The 23,475-nt window shown below is 37.1% G+C and overlaps 1 protein-coding gene across 2 annotated transcripts in view; it reads right to left on the bottom strand.

Annotated features, from left to right (window-relative positions):
* SPHKAP (SPHK1 interactor, AKAP domain containing) overlaps positions 1 to 21,882 on the bottom strand; it is a 141,854-nt gene extending 119,972 nt beyond the window's left edge. For both annotated transcript variants that reach the window (XM_008586870.1, XM_008586869.1), the window contains exon 1: positions 21,787 to 21,882. In XM_008586870.1, coding sequence (XP_008585092.1) covers positions 21,787 to 21,870 — 84 coding nt within the window. In that variant the 5' untranslated portion in view covers positions 21,871 to 21,882. The remainder of the gene's footprint in view (positions 1 to 21,786) is intronic.
* Positions 21,883 to 23,475: the final 1,593 nt, after the last annotated feature.

The following is a 23,475-nucleotide window of genomic DNA, read 5'->3' as shown; positions in this document are numbered from 1 at the left end:
TGTCTGCAATTATTAGATTGAAAGTTTTTCAGATGTGTGAAGGCAAATTTTCTTTAGCATCTATTCTGGTCTAGGGTGTAATTTTAGTTATGCATTTTGTAGTATTAATAGTTGAAGCTACTATTTTTGCATGCTTAGAATGTGCTAAAATGTTTTTTTTAAAAAATTATTTCTTCATTTAATCTTCATTGCAAAGCTATAAGGTAAGAATTATCTCAAAAATAAGGATCTTTACAGAAATTGTCATTTTGAGGATGAAGACCTTGAGGTTCAGACATGTTTGGATTTTTTTCCCCAGGTCGTTTGGAGCCTGACTTTGGATTTGGTCTTTTCTGTCACTTATAACATAATAACTAAAATTGGGTAATGTATTTTAAAAAATGAAGTTTATGTCTTTCTAGACTTCTTTGGAGTCTAGAAAGTCTACAGTCCAGGGAGTGAGGGCCTTATTCTTGGTAGGGACCCCCTACAGAATCCTGTGACAATGCAGATTATCACATGGCGAGAATGGCAATAGCTCTCTAATGTGCATACCTACTCTCTTTATAAAGCCATCAGTGCCACTCCTGTGACAACCTACTGAGCCATTAACCCATTAGTCCATGAATGAATTAACCCATTTATGAGAACATGGTCCTCATGATCCAATCAATTCTTAAAGGCCCCACCTTTTAGATACCGTAGTTGGAGTTCCCACCCTCTTAACACTTTTACAATGGGGATAAAGCTACAATGAATTTGGAGGGGACATTCAATCCATAGCATTCCACCTCTGCCCCCCCCCCCAAAAAAAACTCATGTCCTTCTCATATACAAATACATTCATTTCATTCCCAAAGTCTTAATTTGTTTCAACTCAAAAGTCCAAAGTCCCATCTCTGAAATCAAGGAAAATTATTTACTTCCAAAATACAATGGTAGGACAGGCTTAAGACAGAAATTCTCCTTGCAAAAGGGAGAAATGAGCCAAAATGAAGGTTAACAGGTCCCAAGCATGCCTGAAGCCCAGGAGGGCAGGCATTAAATCTTAAAGCTGGAAAACAATCTACCTTGACTTCATGTCTGGCATCCTCTGCACACTGGTGAAGAAGTTGGGCCTCCAAGTCCTAGGGAAGCCCTGCCCCTATGGCTTCCCTGGACCCATGCTTCAGGTGCCCCAGGCTGGTGTTGCACGCTTAGTAGGACTACAGTTTTAGGGAGTGGGTGGTTGTCCTGCTCCCACGACTCCACTGAGCATGGCCATTGTCAGGGTTCTCTGCTGCAACTCCAACCCTACATTTCCACTTGGCATTGCTCTAGTGAAGGCTGTCTGTGGTGTCTCAGCCCCCATGACAAATCTCTTTCCATACATCCCTTAAAATCTGGGTGGAGGCTGATATGACTCCACAGCTCTTGAATTCTGCAAGCCTTCAGACTTAACACCATGTGGAAGCAGCCAAGGCTTCCAGCTTGTATCTTTTGAAACTGCAGGTCAAGCAGAACCTGGGGACAATTTAGCCATGGCTGGAGCTCCCCAAGCAGCTGGGGTGTGGGTTCACAGAGCAGCGTCCTGAGGTGGCCTTGGGCAGCAAGTTTGAGGGGGGTGTCTCAGTCTTATTTTCCAAAACCATTGTCTCCCTAGGCTTCTGAGTCTGTGATGGGAGGGGCAGCCTGAGAGATCTCTGAAATGCCTTCAAGGTTTTTCTTCTGTTCTCTCGATGAGCCCCTCCTTCTGTACTAATCTCCTTCACAGATGGTCGCTGAGTTGCACTCTTCTTGGTTTTCTCTCTTGAACATATCTTTTCATTCTTTACATGGCCAGACTGAGAGTTTTCCAAGTTTTTACACTTTGCTTCTCTTTTAATTATAAATTCTGGCTTTATGGTATGCATTTGTTGCTGTAATTCAGCATAGCCTGTTGGCATTAGCCATACAGCTGCTTGAATGTTTTGCTGGTTAGATATTTCCTCTGCCAAATACCCTGGTTCATTACTTTTAAGATTCACATTCCATGAAACCCTTGGTCATGGATATAATCCAGCCAAGTTCCTTGACAATTCATAATAAGGTGGCTGTTGTTCGAGTTTTCAATAAGCTCCATTTAATTTACATTTGAGACCACCTCTGAATGGTCTTTACAGTCCGTATTTGTATCAGCATTCTGGTCACCACCATTTAACTAATCTCTAACTTCTAAACTTTCCCTGGTCTTCTTTTCTTCTAAACCTTCACTGGAATCTAAGATTTCTCCAGCCTGTTCCTCCAGCTTCTTCCAGTTTCTTCCCATCACCCAGTTGCATAGCTGCTTCCACATTTTCAAGTATTTCTTATAAGCAACATCTCACTTATGGTACCAGTTTTCTGTGTTAGTCCATGTTCAGAATACCTGAAACTGGGTTTTGGAGGTTGGGAGGCCCATGGTCCTAGGGGTACATCTAATGAGGGCCTATTTTGGGTGGGAATCTCCTACAGAGTCCTGTGGCAATGTAGGATATCACACGGTGAGAATGGCAAGAGTGCTCTAATGTGCACACCTGTTCTCCTTACAAGGCCACCAGTGCCCCTCTTATGACAGTCCACTAAACCTTTAACCCATTACTCCATGAATGAATTAATCCAGTCATGAAAGCAAGGTCCTTAGTATCCAATCAACTCTTAAAGACCCACCTTTCAGATACCACAGTTGGATTTCCCACTTCCTTAACACTGTTACAATAGGTATCAAACTTCTATGAGTTTGGGGAGGACATTCAATCCACAGTAACAGCGCTGCCTTTTATACTCATATAAATGAGTCTGATTTACGGTGTGTTTCTGAAAAGCTACGTGCATCTAATTTTTATAAATAAAACTACATTTTCTTATGGACTTTCTTTTTAAAGTTAGTTTTTCATTAGTGAAATTCTGACAAGTTTTTTTAAGAAGAAGAAATATTTTGTGACATAAGTGATATAATTTAATTAATCTACTTGGCAAGTATTGTCGGTATTTTAATTTCTCAAAAAAAAGCATGCATTTACATCTGTTTGAATTATCATTATACAAACTGATGTCATCGTGCATCCGCTCCTTGCCTTTCTTTAATTCTTAGAATTTGGAACAGTCATCAATAAAACAAAACACTCATTAACTCTGTACCATAAGAACATTAAGATTTAAAATGCATGCATCCAATGAATGTACTGGTTAATAATACTTTACAATGGCGTGTAATAAACGGAATCACTTCTTAGTCATTCCGAAGTTCACTCCTTAGAATTTAGGCCCTGGACCTTGCCTACATTCTGATATATTCAGGGCATATGATATCGTGGCTACAATACAATAAATAAACAGAAAAAAGGAACTGTCATTTATCAGCACTTGATTTATTCTTGTCCTCGGTAAGCCTGAGGAGGGGAACAGAGTTCAGACGCAATTCACTTGTGCCTTTCAGAAAATGGTGGCTGGGCTGGCACATTTTCCTGGTGAAACACAGAGAAGCAGAAGAAGAGATCCCAAAAGCCATCGGCCTGACACTTCCCACTGTGAGATTCCCACAGCTGTGAAAGGGGCTGTCTGATGATGAATCTGATTGGAAAAGAGCTGGTTACCTGGAAGATTTTTCCTGCATTTAACTTCTCTAACACTGAGAAATAAGCACAGAGGGATTAATCTGAATCTTCTCCTTTAAGGATTTTTTTTTGCACCCATTATTACAATAAATAATAACTAAAAATATAAAATGACCATGCCCTGTTCTACAGTAGGAGTTAGAAAAAAGTCAGGTGCTTTATGGATCCACTCGCTCAATGGAAAATTTTAGAAAGACTTCTCATTTGGCTATTCAATTTCCCTGGAAAACTGAGTACCTTCCCTAAGTATCTTCTCTTTACAGGAGAGAGAAATTCTCCTGTAAAGGCAGAGTAAGAAAGTGAAATTTAAAACAAAACCTAAATCTTTCAATGCTTAAAAAAATATTTTGAAGAGAAATTCTTTGTTTGGTGAGAGTATTCATTCAATATGTAACTTTAAAATTTTAATTTTAGGGCCGGCCCGGTGGCGCACTCGGTTGAGTGCGGCGCTTGGGAGTGTGGCGGCGCTCCCGCCGAGGGTTTGGATCCCATATAGAGACCGGTCCGCTCACTGGCTGAGCGCGGTGCGCGCGCGACACCGAGGGTTGCGATCCTGTTACCGGTCACGAAAAAAGACAAAAAGGAAAAAAAATTTTAATTTTATTCATCATAATTAAAAAATAGTTCATCTGACTATGTCAATAAGTAAAATAAATTTTCCATAAATGTTCTTAATATTTACATTACTAATTATCAAATACTTACATTCTTTAATTATTGATCAAATAATACTACATGTATTGAGAAGTCTCTTGGTGAAGGCTCTAACATACATTATCTGAATTAAAACTCTAGACTTATGAGGTAGAATCGAAGAGCTAATATATGTAAACTGCTTTAAACACTGCCTACTCATAGCAAATGCCCAATAAACATTGGCTATAATAAAAAGAATTATTCCCTTTTCCCAGGCTTAGGCTGTCACTAATTTGTCTAGTGTATTAGCCTGTTTTTATTGCATATAACAGAATACCAGAAACTGGGTAATTTATAAAGAAATAAAACCTATTTCTCACAGTGCTGGAGTCTGGGAAGTCCAGTCCAAAGTTCAGGGAACACATCTGGTGAGGGGCTTCTTCAATGATGGTGACTCTACAGTGACCAGAGTGTCACATGGTGAAAGGCTGAGCAAGAGAGAGCTCACTCCTCATTTGTTCTCCTTTTAAGCTATCAGAACCATGCCTGTTACTCCATGAACGAAACAATCTATTCACAAGTGTACAGTCCTCACAATTTAATCACCTTTTAAAGGCCCCACCTTTCAATTACCATAACAGGATTTTTTCATCCTCTTAACACTGTCACAGTGGGATTAAGTTTCTAATACACGAAACTTTGGGGGACACATTCAAGCATCTAGTTAGTGAAGAACTAGCATTTGAGTTCCCCAGGGTCTCCAGGGCCTCCTTTCAGGTCCCAGGGTCTCCACTAAAGCAGTCTTCCATGGCATGTTGTGAAATTACATAGTTTCTCATCTTCAGGTTCTACCATATCCCAGTTTATCCATCCCTCCCTCAGGGCTTTGGTCTGAGTGGTCAGGAAGTTGGATCTCCAGTCCTGACTCACTGTTAAGTCACTTACTGTATCCAGCCTCAGTCTGACCTTTGTAAACAATTAAACCAAGTGATCTGAAGGTTCTTCTTTCACCAAACATCATGCAACCCTCTTCCTCCCTGGCTTTTTTTGTTCTGGCTGCCTCTCACTTTTCCAAATGCATTAAAATCCAAATAAATAAGGAGAGTAAAAATGTAGGCTTCAATAAACCACTTAGCATCACATGTTAAGCAATTTTAACTTGTGAAAAGCTTTTGGTTTAACGTTTTGGGCAAACCATTAGAAGAAAAGTGCTTGAAGGAAGAATATGTGCTTGAGAATTTAATGGTTTTGAAGCTTTATGAATGTAATCTCCCTGCTGAGAGGAAAAGAGAAAAACTCTCCAGGCTGTCAATGGCTCATTTATTTATCTGCTATTTTTAGTCATGGGCTTACTTATGTCATATTAAGAGCTAATATAATAATGAATGTGCTGTGCGTTCACAAGTTTGAAATAATAATGGCACATTTTCTCTTGAAATTTCATGGGTGTCCTAAATAGGGTAGAAACATCCTGCTGTTATATGTTATAGTTCCTTTCATTTTTACATGGAGAAACAAGTAGTAGGAATTTAATATTAATATGAGACAGAGAGGGGGATACAGACTCTTAGTAACCTGGGCACAGGCCTAAACATTGCTGAGCAGTGCCTTGATTTTTTTTTAAAGTAATTTAGATTGCAGGAGACAGTAACTTATGGTTACTGGCAGAGTTGTAGAGGCAGCAATGAAATTACTGAATTTGGGCAAGTCATTTAACTTCTGCGGGTGGGACTTAGTTTTTGCATGTTATATGCGGACAATTAAAGCCACTTCAGAAGAGTGTTCCAAGGATCAAACTAGAAAGTCTTTGTAAAGGGCTAACTTCTTAACAGAATAGGCAATTGATACATAATTGCTATTAGTATGAGAATGCAGCAAAATTTGAGAATATTTTTTCATCTTAACATTTTCTTGACTTTTTTATGACATTTGATAATTCCTCTATTTTATATTTATTTGTGATGTGCTATTCTTGTTTTTTTCCTCCTGATTCTCTACTCTCTTTTCTCAGCCAATATTCAGTCAATAAGTGTCCATTGAGCTCTTTTGACTTTAGACACTGGGAATATTAAGATGAATAAAAATGACAGCTGCCCTTTTGGAAAGAAAACTCTAATAGACGGGGAACACAAACTCAGAGGACTGTGATAAAGGATAGAAGATGTTTTGATCAGTGGCAATTCAGGTCAGATGTCACCAAAGATGGAGTGGTCAGTTCTACCTAGGAGCAAGAGGTAGTGAAAAACTTTGCACTTGGCCAGAGAGTTGAAAGATGAATCTGAGCTGTCTGGGGTTGTTGGGGAAGTAGGGGAGGACAAGTTTCTCTTTTTAACCAGTTTTTCCTCCTGCAATGCCCTAAATGTAAGTATTGCATATTCTAGTATGGTCTTCAGTGTGCTGCTCTTTCCAGTCCCTGCAATCCTCGGAGAGCTCATGGGCTCTCAGGGCACTAATTACCACCTGGAAGGATGACTCACCCATCTTTCTCTCCAGCTTTGACCTTTCGCTAGAGCTTGACTTTCCACATTTCTAACTGTGAGTTATTATTCTCGGATCTCCTGCTGCTACCTTGTACTCTTTCTGTCTAAATACAAGGGTACATCGAAAAGTTCACAGAAAAATAGAATTGAAATATAATATGAGTCTTTCCATGAACTTTTTGAAGTACCCTCATACAAACTATCTCTCCCCCCATTTCTAGTCCCTAAAAGAAACCCCGACTTCCAGATTTTGCAATTGATAGCAGGACAATTTTTCCAGTTACCCTGGCTTGAAACTTCCGTGCCATCTGGAACATTATTTGTCTATTCCTAGTCTTATATTCCACTCTCTAAAGTTTAATTTTTTCTTTAATTCATTTAATGTTAGCAAATGTTTTTGGTTTTAGTGTATGCTGTGAACTAGTCTCTGGGTAATACAGTAATGAATAATACAGAACTGGTCTCCATATTTACAAAGCTTAAAATCTGGCATGGGAGCCAAACAGTAAATAAAGGAGCATCGAAATGCACATTTTATTACAAACTGTGGTACATATTGTGAAGAAATCAACATCGTGCAGTGATAGAGAATAAAAGAGACAGGGATTGCTATGGTCTGAGTGTTTGTGTCTCTCCAAAATTCATTTGTTACAATCTAATTTCCAATGTGTTGGTATAAGAGGTAGGGTCTTTGATGGGGGTGATTAGGTTATGAGGGTTATGAGGGTTCTGCCCTAGAGAATCACATTAGTGGAGTTATGAAAGAGACTTAAGGGAACCTTTTTGCCCTTCTACCATGTGAGGGAATAGCAAGAAGCTGCCATCTATGAGAAATGAGCTCTTACCAGACACTGAATCTACTGGCTCCTTGATCTTGGACTTCCCAGCCTCCAGAACTGTAAGCAATAAATTTCTGTTGTTCATAATTACCCAGTCTAAGGTATTTTGCTATGGCAGTTTGAATGTACTAAGACAGGTATGATACTTGAGCAGGGAAGTGAGGGAAGGCTGGGCACCCACAGGAGCCCTAAGCTTTTATGTTGAAATTGTTTCTTTCGTCTCCCTATCCACCTTACCTCTCACTTCTTGAATCCATCTAGCTCACTGAAACAAGAATAAAGGATAAAGAATGTAAGCTTTGGAGACAAACAGGGCTTCAAATCCCAATTTTGCCGTTAATTAACTGTGAAGTCTAAGGCAAGTCACTCAACCTCATTGATACTCAGTTTTCCCATCTACAAAATGGGGGCAGTAATCCTTCTCACAATGAGGGACTTTTACAGATGTTAGAAACAATGAATGTACATAGTATCTGATTATTAAGTGTTCACAAAGAGTAGGTGTTATTATTATTGTTATTATTACTGATGTTATGTAATTGTTTCCCAAGACCTTAATCTCAATTGACTGACTCAATAAACATCAGTGAGGACCTTGTAGTACTAAACAACTAAGCTAGGGCCTAGGAAACAGAGAAGGACAGAATTTGATATAGGTGAGTCCAACATTTTGTGGGCTTATTGCCAAACTATGGCATGGTGTTTAAGACAGATTATAATTCAGCTTCCACTTACTAATCTTTTCATGAATAGTTAATAAGCTCTGATGATTAAGATATTGCACTTTACAGAATTTGAGTGTTTCCATGCTTTGTTTCTGATTATTCCCCTGCAAATGTACTCTGCTATAACCCACCATTTACTAAAGAACCCCACCTTACAGCTTTTATGATGCATACATTTTTCCACCTGCCCCCTGAGCTTTTCATCAATGTCCCTCCCCAACCATTAAGATCTAACTGAAACTGAGCTCTGCCCCCATATCAAATATTTCTCTGTTCCTGCAGAATCTTTATAGTAAAAACAAAATTTCTCCTTCAGAATATTGTAATGTGTGTACGTGTCTTTTCCTTCCCACTAGTTATGAGTATTATAGAGTATATGAGTATCTTATTCAATTTATATCCCACACTTATCTTTCAGCATATTGCTGGTTTTGAGCAACTGTTAGTTGTTTTGCACTGCTATGGATTAAATGAGTCCCCCAAAAGTTTATGTATTTGAAACTTGATTTCCATCAGAATAATTTTAAGAGAGTGGGAAGTTCAATCATTGAAAGGTGGTGCCTTTGAGAGTTGATTAGATTGTGAAGACTGTTCTCTGATGAATGGATTGGTCCATTCACAGTGTAATGGGTGTGATTCTAATGGTTTTATTAGGAAGTCAAGTGAGAAGGTTAGTTCTCTCTTGCTAAGGCCATTTTCTCACCATGTGATACCCTGTGTTCCTGTAGAGAGTCACCACCAAGAAAAAGGCTCTCATCAGAAGTGTTCCCTGGATCATGGACTTCCCAGACTCCAAAACTGTAAAAAATAAATTTCATTTCCTTATAAATTACCCAGTTTAGGCATTCTATTATAAGCAACAGAAAGAGACTATAGGCACCAAACCTCTTATATTTAATGTAATATAGACGTGTAATTTTCCTCTCTGATGATTGTGTTTCAAAAGGAAAATTTGTGAGTTTTTTTAATCATGTGATTTATTCAATATAAAGAAAATTTTAAAGTTAAATCTATGCACACAGTGATGTTTTATATCTCCCCAAGGCTTTTATTTCCCTCAAGAGTTTTATAAAAAGGTAACAGAATTTTAATGTTGAGTATGATCCCCATTGTCTAGTATTATACTATGAAAACATTTCATTTTTTCTGATCATCATAAGCATAAAGATGTGAAGCATCCTCAAAGCTTTTAAGAGAGGGAAATTTCACACACAAAATGCTATATTTGCTAATTGTAATTAATGATGGAATGCTGCTTAAAATTAATGGCACAATGCCATCACAACAAGGAATTCATTCTTCTTCCAAAGCAGAAATTTGTTTTTCTCTTCCCCCAAATAGGTGGACTCAGAAGTGAAGATACGCTGAGACATTGAGAAATCGATGCCCTCAGCTGTCTGGAGGCTGGAGAGGGTCTGAGGTGGCCATTCCTGGGCAAGTACCCCTGGCCAATCTTGCTTACTCAAGGGTTCCAAACAAATATTATTTTTAGAATATGTGTCATGATGTGAACAAGATTTGGAAGCACTGTCCAAAGGAATTATCCTTTTTTATATGACACAAAGTTTTAATGAATGTGTGTTGGAGATGAGGAGAGAAAAATCAAGAGGAGATACAGAAAAAGGGAGTCAGAGAAGCCCATTAGAAGAGTCATAGCATCACCCAGAGAAGACTCTCTGGACTGCAATTGCTGTTCTAGACTCTTTCTAGGAAATTCTATTATATATTTCTTACACAAGAAGATGGTAATATGAGGGGTTCACTTGAATTTGAACCATGATTGATAAACATGGCAAAGAGCTGATTAGCATGAAGGCAAGTACTCAGATGTTATAGCCTCCTTGTGTGGCAATATAATGACATCTCTACTGCAGGTTATATTTTCTTGATAGAGATACCACATTCCAATAAAATCATCCTTTTTTGTATAAAGTTCTATGAGTTTTGAAAAATGCACATAGTTGCATAGTCACCAGCCCAATCAAAATGTGGAGCAGCTCCGTTTCCCCCCAAATCCCTTCTGTTCCTTTCAGTCAAGTGTTTCCTGGGTCCCAGTCCCTGGCAGCTGTTTGTCTGATTTCTATCCCTACAATTTTGCCTTTATCAGGATGTCTTGTATATGGAACCATATAGTATGTAACCCTTTGTAACCTGTTGCTTTCATTTGTCCTAATGTTGGAGATTCAGCTATATTGCTGTGTATATTAGTTTGCTTTCTTTAATTGGTGAGTAGTATTTCATGGTGTGGACGTACACAGATGTTTTAAAAAGTCCATTCACTAGTTGAAGGACATTTGGGTTTCTTCCAGTTTGGAGCAAGTATGAATAAAGCCACTATACATATTTGCCCACAAATTTTTGTCTGAATTTAAGTTTTTGCTTTGCTTGGGTAAGTGCCCAGAAAGGAGATTACTAAGTCACATGGTAACTTTATACAAAACTGATAAACTGTCTTCTAAAGTGGATTGGCCATTTTCCATTCCCACCAGCAAGATACAAGAGCCCAAATTGCTCCACATCCTTCTTGGTGGTGTCAGTTTTTGCTTTTAAATTTGTTGTAGTCATTCTAATATATGCATAGTGATATTTCATTGCAGTTTATTTTCCTTTTAATTTTAAATATTTTTTAAATTAAGATTTTAACTTGGATTGCATTTTGGCTCAAATCATATTCAGAAACATTAATTAGACTCTGTATCTGACATTAACTTTGGAATTCTGTTATAAGAGAAGGATAATGCCATCTGATAGAGTTTGGGTATGTTGTGCCCCCAAAGATTATGCCAAAATCTGATTCCCGGTGTGACAGTGTTGAGAGGTGCTTGGTCATAGGGAGTGGGTCCCTCATAAATAGATTAATGCCCCCCCTGGGGTGGGGGTAGTGAGTGAGATCTCATTCCATTAGTTCCCTTCAGAGCTGGTTGTTTAAAAAGAGCTTGGCACCTCCCCTTTCTCTCTCTCTCTTGCTTCCTCTTGCTGTGTGATTTTGCATCCGCTGCTGTCTGCCGCTTTCTGCCATGAGTAGAAGCAGCCTGAGTCCTGCCCCAGATGCAGCTGTTCCTGAATCGTGAGCCAAATAAACCTCTTTTCCTTATAAATTACCCAGTTTCAGGTATTCTATTATAGCAACACAAAAACGGAGTAATGCACCATCTATATTAAGTTTTCACTCTCTTTTTCGTTCATTCAACAGTTACTTGTTGAGCACCTGCTGTTTTTCTAGGCATTGTTTATTTAACAGGAGAATGGGGGACAAGATGAGAATAACCACAAAGACATTTTTGTTTGCATTCTGTTGAGAGAGGACAGACCATAATCAAATACATAATACATCAACATGTATATACCAGATGATGAAAACTACTGTGAAGATCAATAAAGCCAGATAAAGAGATAAAGAAGTAAGAGATTCTATTTTTAAAAGAATGCCTTGGCCCGCCCCTCGAAGGGTGATGCTGAGCAGAGATCTGAATGAAGTGAGGTGCCAGTCACACCCCTGTCTGAGGACAGAGCAGCATCCCGAGGAGAGGAAAGGTCATTGGCGAAAACAAAGGCTCAGAGCAGGAGTGTGCGTGGGTATTTGAAGCACAGCAAAGAGATATAAAGACTGGTGCAGAGTGAGGGGGTGGGGAAGAAGTGGTGGGAATTAAGTTTCCCAGTGATGGAAAAAGAACCTTTTATCTTTCAATGTAAAGAAATCCATGGATGAACTGGGCTAGATATTTTTAATGTCTGGAAGCACTCTAAGATTCTACAACTTTTTAAATTATAATTTTGGAAAGTTTAGTGACTGGCTTAATTATTGTTTAATTGCTGACTTAAATTTTTATAATAGCTTAAAAGTCTAGCATACACACAAACACAGACAACTAGAAGTCAGATGATTTGGTGTAATTTTACATACTTTGTGTTGATTTATCCTGTGCCTTAGCACACTTTCTGAGAATTCTGTGGTCTTTTGTTTTCCACTCTGGGATATAATACCTTTTTATTACTTCACGGGGAAACTGTGTGATGTCTATTTAAAGCACACTGAATTACTGAAAAGAAACAATGATACAAACTGAGAATAAAATCACTGTGTGGAAGAAAAAGATTGGCCTAGAATCTCAGCGATTTAGTCTCCATTTCTCAAAAGTTTTAATTAAATGTTAAGATAACATTTTCCTTTTAATGATGATTTTACTAGATGACTGCCTGAGTTCCGGTGTATTAGCCTTTTTTGATAAAAAGGAGAAATGGTTTCCAAAGTATGAATAATCATGCTTGATTATTCATAGGCCATATTCTGTAATTCTATTTGGTCGGATGTGAAACATTCTTGCATTATAGTATTGACACCTACTAAAATTTGGAAATCTCATAATTGATCATTAGAACAGCATTGGAAAATAATGGAGTTCTTTTAGCTCTTGGAATAAAATAATTCTCCATTATCGAGAAGAAGTTACCAGATCAAAGGCATAGTTGGTTGGGAAGGATATGGTTAGCAGTGAGCCTGCAATTCACTCTCTCCGTCTACTGTGGAGCAGGGAGGAAGGAATACTCCAGATAAGAAAGAAGGTGACATGGTCATATCTCATGATAAACATACTGATGACTGACCTCTGGATAAGTGAATTGTATTTTTCTAGCAGGAGAGTCCTTATCTATGGAATGCTTTTCATAAATACACCTGACCTAACTAAGAGTGCCTCTGGTAAATAAATATAGAATATACTGATAGTTGGAGCATTCATTTCTCACAGATGTCACATAAGAATGTAACCATCTGAGTATAAAATGGAAATATTTCATGAACAAGAGGGCTCCATTCTTTGAAATTAATGTCCCCATGTCAGTAATTTAGAGACGTTGTATGTTAACCTAGGCCAGAGTGCATCCTATGTGGCCAGAAGAAATGAACTATGTGGCTTCAGTACAGTCTCAGATGTCTCCCTGTTTTCCCAGGACCACTCAGTTATTGCATCCTGGAAGCCACACTGAATCTCATTGTAGTCATAAGAATGGCCTAAGAGCACAGAGAACGTTCAGAGCTAGGAAACTGACTGGGACTGGTGAAGAAGTATGAAGTTGCATTTATCTCTTCCTGGCATATCACACCAATGTCAGTTGGCTGAAGAATGCTTTGAAAGCTGATCAGAGCTTTTTCCACATAAAGGTGACAACAGACTTTGAGTCTCAAGTATAAAATTTAAGATTTACAAAAACAGATACTCTCAGGAAATGCAAGTATACTATAATTTATGAATGGTCGGTAATGATTTAAACAGAATCAAGTGAGATTTAAATACAGGACAGCTGATTAACTGCTATTTAGAGTCAGTTTAATATTGTAATATTTATATGACCAGTGAAGGGAATGTGACTTTAATGTTAGGAGAAGCAAAACATAAAAAAAAACACACATGTAGGAAAATATATGATGTGCATCCAAGCCGACCATTGATTTTTGGGTTATTTTCTGTTGGTATGCAAAACGTAGGTAGTGCAGAATTTGACACTGGACAAAGGGACAATGGATTTAATGACCATGTACAACTTGAGCATTGGTGTGTGCCTTTGGCCTTTGGCAATTAAAAGAAAGTCACCATTTTCTTTTCCCAGACTGTTTTCTCCTTGGGAAAAAGCTACTGGAAATGATTACCTTTTAAGATGTATGCAGATAAACACAGCAGTTTTTAAGGGATACACCGATTCTTGGATGATCCCCAGCTTAGGGAATGGGAGCTTTTATATGGGTTTTCAAGGCAGGTCCCCTCCTCAAAAGGCAGAGATAAACCTAGTAAATGTGGACATACAAATGAGGGGGCTCACTGTGAGGGATTCACGAGCCACAGGGTCCCTGAGGAGGGGTGTTCAAATTTATCTTAGCCATATCCTTCCTACCCGCTCTGACACTGGCAGGGCTGAGTACTGAGCACTTCAGTCAGAAGGGGAAGCCTGGCAGAATATGGGAAAAATAAATGCCATTAGGACTGGTGGGGAAGGTAATGTCTAATACAGACTTAGACGAGGGACTAGAACGAAAGAGAAGAGACACCGAGGCTAGTGACAGGAGCAAGGATGACTAGCCTTTCTTAAAATACTCCCAGACAGGAAGGAGGATTTTTGAATGCCAAATTAGATATTTTTAAATTTAAGGCCTCTTCCATTTCTGGACAGAGAAATTTGATATATAATATAAAGATTTGTGGTAATTACAACAAGAATTCAGAAAAAAAATCACTTGCCTAATTCCAATACTGCAGCATCACCCTCAATTTCACAAAATGTTCTAAGCTATTCTGGGTTTTCAGAGTCCTACTTTTTGGTTTAAAAAAAAAGGAAAGAAAGAAAATAAAAGGCACTGCAAGATCCTTCCAGGAGTTCTTCACACATAGCAAGGATGCTCAAGGAACTCAGCTGTAGAGAACAGAATAAGCCTAACTGATAGTTTCAAAGTTTCCCTCATAGGGTCACTGCACTGACATTTTCCAAAGAATGAACTCACAGTGTAGCACCTGCAGCTGACACTATTCCAGGTGGACCCACTGCTTTGAAGGCAAGAGAAGAAACAAAGCATCTCGACCTGCTTTTGCTGAAGGCAGAGGAAATGAATCCCCAGCAGAAGGCTTCCTTATTTGCATTCTGTCCTCAATTCAACCCTGAAGCATCCTAGATGTCGATATGGCTGGCTCAGGACTTGCAAAGGTTTCTTTAGGTGATCCGTAAAATTGCCCTCAGAGGGAATGTTGTGGCTGGCTCTTAGAAAAAAACTGGGCTGAATCTGGACTCATAGACTTCTGCTCCTGGCTCTCTCCCAGTCCTCCTGCCCACTGGTCTGAATTCTAACACCACTCATGGAAGTCTTAGCCCAAATAGTCATAGTTTATTCTTCTCTTTAACCTTCATGGCCAGAATCCTACTGATGTTGACTTCCAAATGTGTCTCACCCAGGTTCCTTTTCCTCTCCTCTCACTGCCCCTATACAGGTTCCACCTCCTCGACTGCATCCCTCCTCCCCATCAGGTACAGTTGTTCCTCTATCCACAGGGGACTTGTTCCAGGACCTCCCATAGATACGAAAATCTGCGTATGTTCAAGTCCATTATATAAAATGCTGTAGTATTTGCATATAACCTGTGCACATTCTCCTGTATACTTTACATCATCCCTAGATTACTCATAATACCTAATATGACTTCGTATAATGTAATTATTATGTAAATAGCTGTTATAATGTATTGTTTAGGGAATAATGATGAGAAAAAGTCTGTATATGCTCAGAGCAGACACAATTTCTTTTCTGAATATTTTCCATCCATGGTTGATTGAATCTACAGGTGCAAACCCCACAGATACGTACAGTCGACTGTATGCCTCTCCTGGCATCTGGATTCCAGTGTTCCTTTGCTCTAAGGAATTTTCTTTAGAATTACCAGATTAGCTTTCATTAAATATTACTCTTCATAAGACAATTCTCCATTCTTTTCTGAAAAATATCCCGATCTCTCCAATGCTTCTGATTACTTTTGCAGAACGGTGATTAAACAGAGCAACTATCTGTGTGACAAAAACTGGACAGGTCATGCTCTGGTTTAAGAAGCTGGCCTGAAGACAATGGACAGGCAGCTTGATCAGAACAAAGTGTTTACGGATCTGAGAGTGGTTTATACTCCTAGTGTCTCCCTCCTATGGAAAGGTGAACACAGCTCAATCACTCTGATTTTGCTTTAGTTTTATTTATTTATTTATTTTTAAAGTTCTTTCTTCCTTGAAGAAAACAGCTTCTACAAATACAGAGTATTATAATTATTTTTCATTATGTGAACATCTAGCTTTTAAACATAGTGAAAGTACTTTTCAGCTTCTTGGAAGTATTGGAGGGGCTTTTGTCCAAGAGCAATACAATTCTGACTATTAAAAATGTCTTTAGAGACAAGGATTGGATTGTGAAAAAGCCTTCCAATTTGTAAGCCTATGCCTGCACCATGTTAATTGAATTGCTTTTGTTAATTACATGTCATCAAAAAGATATGGACTTAAGTGAAAATGTATTTTACAGAATAAGATGAAACATCAAGGGACATCTGTTCTGTCATTCTTTGGATGTATCTGTGCCACAGTCGACAGCAAGTTTAAGTCAGTTTAAAGGAGGTCAGTCATGGCATAGAATGCTTTGGAAACTTCAAAAAGATGATCAGATGTCATGTTAAGATTAAACTCTGCCTCTGGGAACCTGAAGTGTTTTCAGTCTGCCGCCTTTGATAAGTCTAAGTTTAAGGCAGATGTAGTTAACATGACATAAAAAGAGAAGGATATTTCAGGTATTGATTTTTCTCCAACAATCCTTTCCTCACATGAATCTTATTCAGAGGCTTGGTTCTACTATATCCCAACTAGCAAATCTTCAGTCTGTGAAATAAAGCATGGATTAAAGATGTCCAGCTATTGTGGAAATATAACATTAAATATAGTGTTTTCCAGGTAGGGAAGAATCTAGCAGATATTCAACATAATGAAGGCACATTGCATCCCACAGAGATTCACTATGAAACAAGTGAAAAAACTTCAGTTTGCAATTTTTCAGAGGCTGATTGTACAACAAATGCATTATCTTCTGGAAGTTCAAAAAGTTCAAAAAGTTGTTGACTTCTTCTGCATTAATTTGCAGCAGCCCTTCCTAAATTTGGTTGGATATTTTTTTCCCCATTCAAATCTTGTTTATTCTCCAGTCTAAAGATTCATTTCCTTGCTGAATTTTTTGTCTCTTTGCTTTTAATGCCCATAACACTCTTTTTACACATAATTTATACTTTCTTGAGATATTGCTATAAGTTATCTCACATAATTATTTACTTATGAATTACTGCTTGACTTTTCACACGAGAAACCAGTATTATCTCTCAAACCAGACTGTAAATTCTTCAATGGTGGGGGTCATTTATGATCAATCCTTTTACTTCTCCCCAAGATCAAACAGAGTTTTGAGTGTATTAGGTGGAACAACATGAAGTTGTCTATTTTTGATTATTTTTGATATGTAAAAAAGGCAATTTTATATGATCCAACCTACTTGTTCTAGAAACAACTGTGGAATAAGTGGAATTATATTTAACACTTTAAATTCTTATTGGTAAATATATATATACACACACATATATTTATATGTATACACACAAATATATATGTATATACACACATACACACAGAAATATATGTGTGTGTGTGTGTGTATATCCTGATGAAGTCATTTAGAATTGGTGATTAAATTTTGGTTTTAATTTTTCAAGTAAACATTCAGCCCCAAACAGCTCTGTCAATTCAGTAGCTTCCAGATGTGATTTAAAAAAAAATGACTATCTATTTTCCAAGGAAATAAGTATAGATGAAATAACAGCTTATAAATCACAAACTCTCTCAGCATGGTAATACCTATATTGGAATTATTTTTTCTGAGACTGTACACTTGTTGACAAAATTATTCTGTAGAATAATGTTAGCATTAGGCAATCTTTATTGTGAGTGCTTACAATATGATAGGCACTGTTCTAAACATTTTGCATCTGTTAATTCATTGAATGCTCACTTCAACCCTGTGAAGTAGGTAATATTATTATCTTCATTTTTCACATGAGGAAAAATTGAGATATGAAGAAGTAAGGTAATTTGCTCAAGATTGTACAACTAGTAATGATGGAACTGGTTGTCATATTCAAGCAGTCTGGCTTTAATCTTCTTTTAAATACCACATAAACTCTAATCAATAGGAATATACTTATTTGTAAAATTAGAATGAATTAAATTATTTAGGCTTGTGAAATGTACAGCATCTGATGAAGACTTTATAATTTGAAGTTACAGAGTTTAATAGAATATACCTAAGGCTTAGGGACATGCAGTTTTAACTCATTTATAAGTAATTCAAAATCATTTTGCATTATGATGCCTCAGTTTTTTGCATTAAAAACTAAAATTATAGCACTGACTTTCCTATAAGAATTTCATAAGAGGAGAAGGAATATTAGATCATAAACATGTACTACTAAGAGCTCTTAATTAATTAGGTTTGTTTTTATATTGGGTTATGAATAAATACATGCAAATACTTTCATAAATGTATGTTTAATGCTACTTTTATATAATAAATAGATGTTTCCAGTGCTGATATCTGTTAATTGATATACTTATAAACTGGAAAGCTTACTAGAAATGGAAAAAAATAAGGTTGCTTAACTAGGTACAGTAACCAACAAATTGATGTGTCTGTATACATATATCAATACATGTATACACATATACACACACACATATGCATGTATTTAATTTATATTGCATACATAATGAGGATACTTCAAAAAATTTGTAGAAAAATAGGATTAAAAGATAATATGAATCTTTCCATGAACTTCTTAAGTGCTCTTGTACATAATCTATATGCACAATATGCTTAGTAGCAGAATTTGTCTTAATTTATACCTATAAGACTTTTTAATAAGTTTGGATGAGACAAAAACACACTCTGTTCTGAAATTCAGCATCAAATAGTAACAGAACGTTAGGTGGGGAATTGGGATCTTGGGATTTTTACTTTAAGTTTCTGGACTTTAGTTGTACTGGTTGGAAAAATGAGGTAGTTAAATTAGATGATTTTATGTTGCTCAAATAGCAATTTTCTGCAAGTATCTTAAAGCAAGATTGTTTATTGTCTCTAAATTCTATATTCTAGAAAATTCAATTCTGTTTCTCCTAATAAAATAAGCCAAGCATACCCTTCCCTTCAGGAAAATATAAAGGAGAAAAGTCATTAAGTTTTCTTAGAGGCAAACTTAGGAGCTTAATGTAATAAGTTGAGTCATTCAAACCTGTAAAGACTTTTCTGAAAGGAGATCCAAGAAGCTGTTTTCCATGACTAAGTTTGAAAAAATGTTGGGGCTGAGGTGGTATGACAATGCAGGCTTATAATTTTCATGTTATACCTTACCAGAATGCTTGAGTTTTCTGCTCATTTTCATGAATTACATTTTTAAAAAATATTTTAACTTTTCAATATACATCGTAGTTGATTTTTATGTCCCTTTACCCATTCCTCTTTCCCCTTCCCTATCTCCCTTCCCACCACTACATCATATCTGTTCACTTGTCTTAACAAGTTCAAGGAATTGTTGTGATTGTTGTGTCTTCTTCCCCCCATTCTTTGTTTGTATATTTATTTATTTATTTTTAGCTCCCACAAATAAGTGAGAACATGTGGTATTTCTCTTTCTGTGCCTGTCTTGTTTCACTTAATATAATTTTCTCTAAGTCCATCCATGTTGTTGTGAATGGTAGTATTTCATTCTTTTTTACAGCAGAGTGGTATTCCATTGTGTAGATATACCACAGTTTCCTTATCCACTCATCTGATGATGGACATTTGGGCTGGCTCCAACTCTTGGCTATTGCAAATAGTGCTGCAATAAACATGGGAGTACAGGTATCCCTTCAGCCTGATGATTTCCATTCCTCTGGGTATATTCCCAGCAGTGGAATAGCTGGGTCATGTGGTAGATCTATCTGTAATTGTTTGAGAAACCTCCATACCATTTTCCATAAAGGCCACACCATTTTGAAGTCCTGCCAACAGTGTATGAGAGTTCCTTTTTCTCCATAATCTCTCCAGCATTTATCATTCTCAGTCTTTTGGATGTTAGCCATCCTAACTGGATTCCCAAATGCTGAGTGATGTTGAGTATTTTTTCATGTGTCTGTTGGCCATTCATATATCCTCCTTTGAGAAATCTCTATTCAGTTCCTTTGCACATTTTTTAATTGGGTTTTTAATATACAAGCAAAAATCCTCAATTAAATACAAGCTAACAGAATACAGCAACACATACACAAATTTGTACACCATGATCAAGTGGGATTCATTCCAGGGATGCAAGGTTGGTTCAACATATGCAAATCAATAAATGTGATACACCACATCAATAAAAGCAAAGACAAAAACCATATGATCATCTCTATAGATGCTGAAAAAGCATTTGACAAAATTCAACATTTGTTCATGATAAAGACTCTCTACAAGATAGGTGTAGATGGAAAGTATCTCAACAAAATTAAAGCCATGTATGATAAGCCCACTGCCAATCTCATCCTGAACAGGAACTAGACAAAGATGCTCACTCTCACCACTCCTACTCAACATAGTGTTGGAAGTACTAGGCAGAGCAATCAGAGAAGAGACAGAAATAAAGGGCATCCAGATTGGAAAAGATGAAGTCAAACTGTCCCTGTTTGCAGATGACATGATCCTGTATATTGAACAGCCTAAAGCCTCTACAAAAAAAACCTCTTAGAGTTGATAAATGATTTCAGCATAGTTGCAGGATACAAAATCAACACAAAAATCAGTAGCATTTCTACACTCCAACAGTGAACATGCAGAAAAAGAAATCAAGAAAGCTCATTTACAATAGCCACCAAAAAATTAAAATACTTATGAATAAAGTTAACCAAGGATGTGAAAAATCTCTATGAAGAGAACTACAAACCACCATTGAGAGAAATTAAAGAGGACACAAGAAGATGGAAAGATATCCCATGCTCTTGAGTCAGAAGAATTAACATTGTGAAAATGTCCATATTACCCAAAGTGATCTACAGATTCAATGCAATCAAAATTCCAATGACATTTTTCTCAGAAATGGAAAAAGCCATCCAGACATTTAAATAGAATAACAAAAGACCACGCATAGCCAAAGCAATCCTGAGCAAATAAATAAATAAATAAAGCTGGAGGCATAACATTACCTGACTTTAATCTATACTACAAAGCTATAATAACAAAAACAGCATTGTACTGACATAGAAACAGACACACTGATCAATGGAATAGAATAGAGAACCCAGGAATCAACCTATAAACCTACAGCCATCTGATCTTTGACAAAGGCACCAAGTCTACACACTGAGGAAGAGACTTCCTCAACAGAAAATGGTGCTGGGAAAACTGGATATTCATATGTAGGAGAATGAAAGTAGACCCGTACCTCTCACCATATACCAAAATCAACTCCAAGTGGATTAAAGACCTAAATATACATCCTGAAACAATAAAACTCCTTAAAGAAAACACAGGGAAACACTCCAGGAAGTAGGAGTGGGTGCAGACTTCATGAATGTGACCCCCAAAGCACAGGCAACCAAAGGAAAAATAGACAAATGGGATTTTATATCGAACTAAAAAGCTTCTGCAGAGCAAAAGAAGCAATCAACAGAGTGAAAAGACAACCAACAGAATGAGAGAAAATATTTGCAAAATATACATCTGACAAAGGATTAATATCCAGAATATACAAGGAATTCAAACAACTTTACAGCATGAATTACATTTTTTAATGTCACTAGGACTTATTTGAGAAGCAAAATGTGAGCCATTTTATCATTTGGTTTTGTTATTTCTCCTTTAGAAACAGTGTTTGAAGGTCAATCTAAACTAGAGTTCAAGTTCAACTGGTGAGAAGAGGGTGGTATAAGGCAAGGTTACCTTCTTACAAGCCCTGATGGAGTTACCCGGGCTGCTTCCTGAGCTGCTGCCACCGCCCTGCTGTGGTTCCGAAACTGCATTCATCAGTGGTGACTCCAAGTTGCTGTTTGTGCCCCAAACACAAAAGAGAACACATTCCAGTGAGTCATCTCCATATTTGCAAATGAAGAGTGAAGCAAGCACAACGTGTTTTATCAAAATTCATCTTTTCAGATTGCATTAAACACTGCAAAGCCTCCTGCTGAAATGGACATCTCTGATGTACATTTTTGTAACTGGGAGCCACTAGGGACTGTCCTACTTTTAAAATAACACTGCAGCCCAATGCCTTCCGCAGTGCTTTCATGAACACAATCACCTCTGCGTAGCAGTGTTAGCATCTTTTCTTAAGCAAGTGGTTTTAAAACCTTTTCAATTGCCATATTAATTCAGCTCCGCTAACACCAATGCATAAAAAAATACTCATTTTATTTTATAAAATGAAGGTAAAACATAATTTTAATCAGGAAATGAATGGTACCATGAAAAGTGAATGTGCTTTAGAAAATGTAGGTCATTCCTTTACCATCTCTGTGACTGCAGACAGTTCCTTAACTTCTCTGTCTCCAAAATTCTAAACTTATATCCCTTCCTCCTATCCCTGTTGAATCTCTGCTGGTTGGCTTGACTATGTATAGGGCTTTATAAATATTTTTAAAGACTTAAAATTATTTCTACATTTTCAAGAAGTGATAAAAGTCTAAATTATTATAAAACCTGCTTTTCATGATACGACTGAAAATGTAAAATTGAGCCTCATTTAAATACAAAAAAAGCACTCTACACCTTTCAAACATTTTTAAATACTTCTCTTCTGAAAATGATAATTTAGAATTAAAAGATGAACTGATATCTCAAGTCTACACATTTTATCATTGTTGTTGACCACATAAAACATGTACAATTCATTAAAATACATTTTGTAATATAATCTAATCATTCTGTATGCAATTTCAACCCAACATGTACATTTTTTTTTCTCTTAAAGGAAGCACTAAATAGAATATCAGTTAAATAAACAAAGTATTTCTAACCAACAGATAACTTTCATGTTTCAAGTACTGAACTATTCAGTTTTCATCACATTGCAATTAGCCCTAAGTCAAACAGTCCATGAGTATAGTCTGTTGGCTTTTCCATTATTAGTTACTAGGAATGGCATTTTAAAAAATGATTACTGATGGTGATATGTAGCAAATCATAGATCCAGGCAAAAATTGCACAGAATAATTCAAGTAAAGTTTGTTCCATTTAACATTTTTATATAATATTTTCTGAGTCATTGTCACCTTGAGGACTAGAACGAACCTAATATAAATGAAAGGATTCCCTGTGTTATCTTTGAAACAAAACCATCCTCCTTTCCTTTTGATTCTCTTTTCATTTTGTAAATGAAAGTATCATCAGTGTTATCTTTGCTTAACTGGGGAAGGATGACAGAAGAAAGAGAGAGAAGAAGAAAAAAGAAAAAGAAGAGGGGGAGGAGGTGAAGGAAGGAAGGGAGGGAGGAAGGAAGGGAGGGAGAAAGGAAAGAAAAGAAAATTGGCAGCTCTCAGTCTCAAGCTAGTGTGCGACCTGGTCTTCTGGGTCTCAGTCTCTTCGTTTATGGATGCCATATTTAGACTAAAGGCTGTGGTTTCCTCCTAGCTC

This window comes from Galeopterus variegatus, unplaced genomic scaffold (assembly GCF_000696425.1).
Source record: "Galeopterus variegatus unplaced genomic scaffold, G_variegatus-3.0.2 Scaffold4161, whole genome shotgun sequence".
Taxonomy (NCBI): Eukaryota; Metazoa; Chordata; class Mammalia; order Dermoptera; family Cynocephalidae; genus Galeopterus; species Galeopterus variegatus.
The sequence above is the reverse complement of the archived record's forward strand: the minus strand, read 5'-3'. Positions and strand labels throughout refer to the sequence as shown.